The 9,245-nt window shown below is 36.5% G+C and overlaps 1 protein-coding gene across 2 annotated transcripts in view; it reads left to right on the plus strand.

Annotated features, from left to right (window-relative positions):
* The window catches only part of LOC133628582 (protein ARK2N-like), a 53,609-nt gene extending 44,931 nt beyond the window's left edge, over positions 1 to 8,678 (plus strand). For both annotated transcript variants that reach the window (XM_062016968.1, XM_062016969.1), the window contains exons 4-5: positions 2,004 to 2,130; positions 5,803 to 8,678. In XM_062016968.1, the coding sequence (XP_061872952.1) occupies positions 2,004 to 2,130; positions 5,803 to 5,992 (317 nt within the window). In that variant the 3' untranslated portion in view covers positions 5,993 to 8,678. The remainder of the gene's footprint in view (positions 1 to 2,003; positions 2,131 to 5,802) is intronic.
* The last annotated feature ends 567 nt before the right edge of the window (positions 8,679 to 9,245 follow it).

Consider the following 9,245-nt stretch of genomic DNA (forward strand, 5'->3'; position numbering starts at 1 on the left):
GAGGCTGTAAATCTATCTGTATGCTTTAATCCTGATTTACACTCATTGACTCTTGCAATATTTACTCTGCTAATCATGATTTCTCTACTGATAATTACCTTTTGTTGTCTATGGTAATAGGCTACTCTTGGGGCTCTCATTTATGCATCTGGGGATTAATTTTGGGACTATTTAAGAGCTGGTTTACTTTGTCCCACTGCCAGCCATTTCCCTGTCTAGCAAAGGGGACAAAATAGTGGTCCATCATTAATACAACATATTAAGGCAGGTTGATGTCTATACTAGTTTGCATGAATCAAATGACCAGGGACTTCATTGCTGTCCTGCTGCCTGTGATGTTCAGGAGCATGAATCAAAGCCTCTGAACACTTCCATTTTATGTTTCAGAGTGTGCCTAGCCACTTCTATTGAAGAAATAGCTGTGACCCATTTTAGGACTTTCTGGCAGTGAGTGATATTTGTCAAGAAATGTTCAGTTGAACTGTAACATTAGGAAAAGTTTGCCTGGGCTATTAATTCATTTGAAGTTCAGCTGACAAAACTTTTTTGTTTTGAGGTGAAAACTCCTCCTTCAAATACATGACAACACACAGGTTTCCTTCCCTTGCTAATCCCAATCAAATGCTGCACCAAGGGTCTTTGCTTTTCAGAAACTGAACACACAGTAGGATCTCTGCCCTTTGATTTGCTTGCATCTGTTCCAAGTACTTTAAGCAGTCATTAGAAGGTTTCTCTGGCATTTGTTTTAACTTTTATTTCTGCTGTGTTCTCTTGATTTACCTGGGGGTATAATCAGTTCTGCATCTTTGCACACCTTTGAAATTTGGTGGATCATTATTGTATCCATCTCCTCTCATCTTTGAAGAGATGCCCAGTCAAATTAGATATACATAATATATTCATCTAATCTCAAATTTCCTGTTTGACAAATGATTCTTTCCCTGTGTGATACATCTGAGTGAGTCATTTCTAAGAATAGGTAGTGTCATCTGCACCAGGACTACTCAGCATTCCCCAGGTTACTGCTGAAGAGAGACAGTAGAAGTAATCTTTTTTTTTAGGAGGAAAAAAATAGAAATTATATTTTTTAATTGAAATATTATTTTTAAAAATTGTTTATTTTATGGAAAATAATACCTACTTGGACACATTCCTGTGTGACCTGATCTAGGTGGACCTGCTTTAGCAGGGGGGTTAGACTAGATGATCTCTAAAGGTCCCTTCCAACCCTTAAGATTCTGTGAATCTGTTAAAACAAATAATAATTTTGGCTGGTTTGTATTTTCCATGCAAGTAGTATTTAATATGTCACAACATAGCTTCACTAATTGTGGTGAAGAACTTTCTTGGCAGCACTTGACAGAAAAGACAAAACCTGCCACACTCATCATGTGTGTTTAGAGAGGACTTATTTGACAGACTGATAATAACACTGAGGGACTGTAATAAAAACCCAACAGATATTTTTTCAAGTATTTGTAATAATGTTAGAGCAGACGTGTCAAGCAGCATGACCAGAAACTGATGGGGTTTTTTTCTATTGATCAGCTTCCCCTATTTAAAAAAAAAAATCATTTTCCTTGATGTGTATGATGCTTCTGCCTAGCCTATAGGCTTTGTTTGCCACAGTATCATGGAGCTGAACCTATTGACAATAGGTTGTTGTGTTAATTTCAAAGAGATTTAGGCACAGTCTAACTCAGCATTGTCTTAAAATAACAACTGGAAAGCCTAATTACATCAAGTGTTCTTGATGCAGTAGTTGGGTTTTCATATTTGTGTAATAGCACTATCACTAGATCTATTGAGACTGGATAAATGCAGTGGTCACCCTGTATCAGGTGATGAACTTAAAGTTGGATAACTTGATCTAATAAGACTTTTCCAGTCACAGTGTTTCAGTTTCTCTTTTTTTGTTAGCTTGGGAAATTCATTTTCCAGACGATTTCTGAGTTCTGTAAGCTGTTAAACATTGTTTGTCTTTGCATTTTCCCCATGTGTAGGTCATTTGGATCCAGGTTTCCTTTCAAGTGACAAAACCTCTTCTGGTAAGGCCCAGATCAATGAAGAAATTAATATTGCCTCTTCTGATAGCGAAGTAGAGATTGTTGGAGTTCAGGAACATTCCAGGTATTAATTCCTTTTTCTTGCTCTATCTTTTTCATTTTATTAGAATATCTGTATTGCCAAAATTAATAAAGAAAAAAACTGCTGACTTCCACTTCTGTAGTTATCCATCCATGACTGATGCCCAAAAGATAGCAAATGTCGCACTTGTTTTTTCTATTCTACTGATGACAGTGATGTCAGAATGTGTTTTTCTTTAGAACGTTACCAACTTGATAAGTATTCAGGTTAAGCTTGTTATTTGATATCAAACGTTAACGAGCTATACATAAGTAGTATTAAAATACCAAATATTGAGATATCAAATTGATATACATCAGGAACCATTGTTAGGAATTCAGATTTTAAGTGTATTGTGTGGATATGCAAATACATAAACAAAGTTATTTATGTAGATTCTTGTTTCCTCTCAAAATATTCAAAATATTTAATCAGCTTCCAGTGTATTTAATTAATTAATATAAATTAATTTCAAAATACTATCGACTTCTCAATAACTAATATCATATTAGCCTCTTTAAATTAAAAATTGGTTCCTTACGAATCTTCACATTATTTCAACATACAAGAGTGTTCAAACCCCCAAAGTAGCTAAGGGTAAGGAAGCCAGAGATTTCTCTCAAGCTCAGATAGAAAGCTGTCCAACTATGCTTTAGCTGTTTTTCCTGATAGGCATTTTTTAATGTTACTCTTCATCTTTAATCTATGGTCTTTCCTTGGCTGAAGGTATTATAAAGCAGTTGAACAAGACTAGCATTTTCATATAGTGTGGAGGGTTAATTTGGTGGAATAAAAGCAAATTAAAGCATTATACAGGCAAGCTTTTTCTAAAATTAATCTACTGCCTGGTGGATGCTTGGAGGGGGAAAAAGGGGTGTAAGGGCCAAGGAACAGAGCAGTTTGTCATTGTCCCTTCACTACATATTTCTTGAGGAAAGGAAGAAGGAAGGTGTGCAGGATTCAAATTCCCAGGCAGGAAACTGTATAGATAATGTGGACACAGTCCAGTGCTGTTGTATATGAAAAAAGGAAATTTTAAGGTGCCGAAGGAAGAGATATTTGGTTTCCTCTTTTAGAATAGTGAAAGTTCTTATGTGGCTAACTCTTTTGGAAGATACTAATTCCTTACAAAGTAGCTCTCCTGGGTATTTATACAGCAGACCCAGGGCTTGGAGGGTCTTTGTCCTAAAGATAAGCAGAGTGGACTTGTCCTCTAATACTAGTTTGTGTAGATCTGTGTAGCACTAAGTATACACAACTCTTCTGCTTGAAGTCCCCTAATTACAAAGCTTTTCATGCTGCTTGCCTTGATAGTATTTACTGTGCACAAGAATGGAAATGTTAATTAAATGCAGAGTTGCTGTTTAAAATCAGATTTATTAGTTAAGGACTGAGGTAATTTCAGCAAAGACAGACTTAAACCAGACATTTGTTCTTTCCTTTGTTCATGTAACCATCTACCATCTCCTACAGACTAGTTTTTACTGGCTCCATTGAATACCACACATTTCAGTTGTTCAAATCTGATTTAGAATTTAATTTCTCTTGCAGGTCTAGGCTTGCAGTTATGAAGTATTGATGGGCTTCTGACAGAGTTGTCATTTGGAAAAGGTTTAGGTTTTTGCTCAGTATTTTTTGAATGTTTAATTAGTATGCTGTTTGGATTCAGTTCTTTTGCTCACTGTTTTTTATTGTGCTTCATATTCCATGTCATCGTTGGACTGGCATGAGTTGTGACACCCTAGACTTTGTCCATCATTTGTAGTTTTTCAGATTGCTAGTGAATTGATGATCTTTTTCATCATTGGAATATTACTTGGCGTCTACTTAGGACACTAAGTCATGTTTTTCAGTTTGTTCTTCTCCAATATTTTTTTTTCATCGTGCATGTGTATAAAAGAGTTTTCCTCTGTTTTTTCCTAGTGGATTCCCCCCGCCTCCTTTTTTGGTTGCCTTTACTTGGTATCTTCCCTTAGCTACACATGGGAAAGCATGTTCCCTAAGCTTATGTTTGATTGAACATTTTGCTATTGGCTACTTTTGTGCCTTGTTTGAGGAGAAACACTGTTGTTTTTGCAAAGTAGCATTTCTATGAGATAATTTATAGCTTGCTTTTAGTTGTCTTGAGGGAGAAAAGTTAGTATTAATTTTGCCTAAGCATTGAGGACTGTTCTGTATCAGAATGATACACCATAGTCCCTGGGACTGAATATCATATTTAGTTTGCTTTAGCTTACAAGCTTTTCTTACCAGTTATGCTTAAAAATATTGCATCTTAAAAGCTTTAAAAAAAAATCCCCTTCCAGTCTGTTGTTATTGATTCTTTGTAGATATGTTCTTAAGTATTTATTTTTAAGACTGAAGAAGTAATAAAAAAGTCATTCTGAACAAACTAAATAGCACAACTGAAAAAGAAATGAGAAATTTATAATCAGAGAAATTGGAGCTTGGAGAATGAGATTTTTCATTCTATTTCATGAGACTCTGACTGGAGCCATGAGTTATGAGCATAACCCAAGTAGTTCTGGAGAAAATTAATTGCACTACCTTAAATAAAAACAAATAAAATGGAAATGTCAAAGATATTTGACCAGTGCAGAAAACCTGGGTTCTTGAAACCAAGTATACATGCTTTAGAAAGGTGAAACAGGAAAAGGTTACCCCAGCAGCCAAACATCTCCTGCTTATGTATGCAGCCAGGAGCAGCTACAGCCACCACCAGTGCTTACAAGAGCAAACAAATTTTTGAGGGACTAGGTATAGTTTTACCAGCACTCATTTAAGATTTACAGCTGGAAATGAAGTGATCATCTTAAAGACTTAAGTAAATTCCTGTCATCACTTCATCACGTAACAAAATTACTCTGTCTTTCATTTTGCTTTTTTATCTATTTATTAGCTTGTACTTGAGTTGTCACATATCTATTATGAATAGAATAGGTAAAAATACTGTGTAAGTAGATATGTACCCCACTTCAGACAGGCACTTGAGTGTGTTTTTATCTTTAAATATGTGATTTAGTCTCATTGACTATAATCACTGAAAGCTGAAATGTTTTGCTGAAGTGGGGCTGTACTGTTATCAGTGAGCATTTCCCAGCATGTTTGTAATTTCTAGTTGAGAACAAAGAAAAAATCAAACATAATGGCTATAATAATGTAATTATAAGATGTCCCTTGTAATTATTGTAATGAAGTATCATTATGTGCTTATTTTAACATAGTTTTGATTTGATATAGAAAGATAGCTTTTTTCTCATCAAGCCTCACTTAATTTTTTTCTCTTTTTACAAGTCCGGGGAACTATGCTTCTGAATAATAAATGCATGTTACTACACATGACGGGGCAGGCTTCTTCAAGATCCTTGGGATCCATGCACATATGGATGGATATGTGTCTAAAAATGCACACATTTTATACCTACTGGCAGAATTCAATTCTTAAAAATCATTTAATCCATATCACCACCCCTGAGTTTCAGAAGTTTAGTCTCAGCTTTGTTACTGAGTATTTAAGATGTCATGGAGTCTACAAATGGAAAATCCACAAGGACATTTTGGAGAGGGACATGCTAACAAGATGTCTAAGGGATAAAACACTACAGCAAAGAATCTTGTGCCTGAGTTTGTTTGATAGAAGCTTTAATCCTTTGTGTTTTTTTGCTTTGCTTACAGGTGTGTGCATCCCAGGGGAGGTGTGATTCAAAATGTGTCCTCCTGGAAGCATGGCTCAGGATCACAGTACATTAATGCTCAGCAAACACAATCATGGACAGCTGTGACTCCCCAACAGAATTGGTCTTCACCCCTAGAAGTAGTAGACCTCACTTTGGATGAGGATACCAGACGTAAATATCTACTGTAGTGCAGTGTCAACATGTTTCTGTCCCCACTCCTTCTCCCCTTTGTGGCACAGAAGTTCATTGGTAAAGCTTCAGCTCCAGAAGCCCTGTTACTGGCATTATGAAACTCAAACTCAACAAGTTTTTCATTTCCATAAAAATGTAGTATAATTTCAATATAATTTAAAATGGTTTTGCCTTCTCAAAGGAGTATTCCTCCCAGAATTAAAACCCAATAGCACCAAATTTAAAACACATCTACAGTTACTGACATGTGTGTGTTAATCTGAAGAAATAACTGTGTGAAAACTTAGGTCCTTCCACCCTTTCCCACCTCCACATTCAGAACATTTTTAATTTATCAGTATATTGAGTTTGTTTGTAGAAGTTAGTGTTTTGCTGTGTGAGCATCAGTGATTTTGAGAAATGCTGTGTCCTCACTGATTTCAGTGGAACTTGGGGTGTTCAACACTTCTGAAAATTGGGCCAAGAGTATTTATACTCAAGCTGATATGGTTATATTACCAGCAGGAGGGACTGTCTTTAATACAAACAGCCCATAACATATGCACTAAACAGCTTTTAAAGGACTATTTTTCAATATAATTTATAATTTACACTCTTGTCAGTGCTGAGTCTTCTATCTGCTTGACTACTGTTTCACTGATAATTTCCCACAGCTTGTGATGGTTTAAAATAGTAGTAGTGACCTCCTAGCAGCTGAGCATTGCAAAAACACAAGAAGAAAAGTAATAAAAAGGTCCAGCATCCCTCTCCATTTCAAGTATAGCTGAACTTTTTCTTGTATCCAAGTCTTGCCTGGAGTAGGAGAGAGATTATACCTTTTACTTGTAGTCCTTATTTCTACTGTTGCTTATTTTCTTTGTTGACCATCTCAAAACAAAACAAAAAAAACCCCACCTTGCAAAGCTCCAGTCTGGCAAAGAACTTTAGCAACTGCATTGCATTCAGCTTGGGCAGTTTGCTGAAACTTGTGGGGCCATTCAAGTGCTTGAAACTCTGTCCTAAAAGGTGTTGCAGGATCAGGGCTTTAAGGTTGGGATTTTTTTTTTTTTAAACTAGATCTGCACCATTTTCCTGGCTTTAGGTCATGTCTCTTGTCCTAGTTTTGGAATTGTTTTTAGGGTATGATCCAGGAAACACTTTCTACCGGAATATTTCCCACAATCAATGGAACTACTTACTTTTTTGGGAAGCTGTAGTTTCTGAATTGTGTATGGAAATACCTGCGCTTCATCCATCATTTTGAGCCTTTCTCAAGGCAAAAACCAAAGATTAGACTTTAACAAGATGATACTCTAAATGTCGAATGTGCAATTAATATGTTCTTTTGTATTCAAAATGTTTCTAGTGGGGGTTTTGTATAGCTCTATCATCAGATTTTTTTGCTATTTGAGGCTGAACAGGGGGTAGTCAGGACATGGGAAGTTCTGTTTTCTTTGTGTGTTTAGTTTATAAATTTATTTGGCTTCCAAGAATTTTATCGGGGGGGGGGGGGTGTAGAAATTACCTGTGTTGTCACATAACTTAAAAGAAAACCAAAATCCAACCCAACAGTGGTATAGTAACAAATAGCTTTTTCTTTAATAAGCAGAGTGGTTATGAACTGCACTTTAAAAAACTAGGTAAGAGATTGATATTTCAATGTTAAATTTTCTTAAACATCCAACATAAGTGTATTTCACAACCAGAAACATGTACGTGGTGCTTGTAGTGAGGAATTTCTTTGTCTGGGAGTGAGAAGGAGGGAGCGGTGTGGGTTGGAACCCGTCTGCATTGCAAGTGCCCTGTGCTCTCAGGACACTATCAGTAGTAGCTGTTGGTCTTTTCCTATTTTAAATTTGCAACTTGGCTGCCATTGTAGTGGACTGGCACATGCACTGCAAAGGTAGCTTTAGAACAGTGATTGAGTGTGGCTGCTTTTTCCTGTTTCACAGAGTCTTTGCAAGATCAGTTTTGAAGAAAGCTGCAGGGACCCATTTGTCCTTCCCTGTTTGTATATGATGTGACTTCCATGTATACATAAAAATGACTGCATCCTAACCAAACTTCCTCCAATTGTGCACTGTATTTGTTTAAACAATTAATGTATTGTAGTCTGATGCAGGTTATAAACACTATATATTTTCTCCTCTTAACAAATTTGAAAGGGTAGTGATCTGAAAACCACAAGCACTGGATAGCTAGGAAGTGGTTTTCTTCTGGGTTTTTTTGTTGTTTCTGTTTTCCTTTTGATTGGATTTTTTTTATTAAAGAGAGCAAAAGGTGCATAGATGGTTTTGCTCTCCTCAGCAGGAAAGAGAAATGTTAGTTGTTGTATGGCGAAGAACCAATGCTCTTGGGGCCTGATCCAGAACCCACTGGAGCTGATGGAGGGCTTTCCATCAATTTTGGTGTGCATTGGCTCAAGTCCTTCATGGTTTAGCAGTTCCTGAATTGCTGGAGTGTGAACTTGGAATCTTCTGTAGTGAAGAAATATCATTGTTTTAGAACATAAATGTTTTAATCGTGCAACTCTAGTTAAAAAAATGGATTCTTCTTGACATTCATTATTTAGTTCTCATTTTTCATCTAGTATGTAATGGTCTTTGGAGAAAAAAAAATAATAAAACAGAGTGTTATATATATTTTTGGTGCAAGATGAGACCTTCTGGTTTTTGAAACAAGTCTGTAGCATAAAGGTTAAACAATTTTAAGACAAAATAAAATAGAATGTATTATTTAAACAATATCAATTTGTTTGAAATGTTTTTTTTCTACTTTCATTCAATAGGCTGCTGTTTGTTGCATCTCCAAAATAAAGCCACAAGTTCTGTGAATGGGTCGCAATTGTCCAATTTCAGCTGCTCTAATGTGTTTAATTTTGAACGTACAGAGTGTAAATGTGACTTCTTGAGTGCAAAACTTTTATCTCCCAGACCAGGGGAGGACCAGTATTTCTTACCGTAGTGCTGGCAGGGGCTGCACAGGTAGCAGGAAGGAGTGGCCACTGCCCATCACACTCTGCAGGTCCCTTCTAGGGATATGATTTCACAGAATCATTTTGGTTGGAAAAGACCTTGAAGATCAAGTCCAACCACTAACCTAACACTGACAAGCCCACCACTAAACCATGTCCCTCAGCACCTCATCTACACAGCTTTTAAATATCTCCAGGGAGGATTCCACCTTCCTGGACAGCCTGTGCCAGTGTCTAACAACCCTCTCAGAGAAAAAGTTCTTCCTGTTCTCCAATCTAAACCTCCCCTAGTGCAA

Source organism: Colius striatus, chromosome W (genome assembly GCF_028858725.1).
Source record: "Colius striatus isolate bColStr4 chromosome W, bColStr4.1.hap1, whole genome shotgun sequence".
In the NCBI taxonomy this organism is placed as follows: domain Eukaryota; kingdom Metazoa; phylum Chordata; class Aves; order Coliiformes; family Coliidae; genus Colius; species Colius striatus.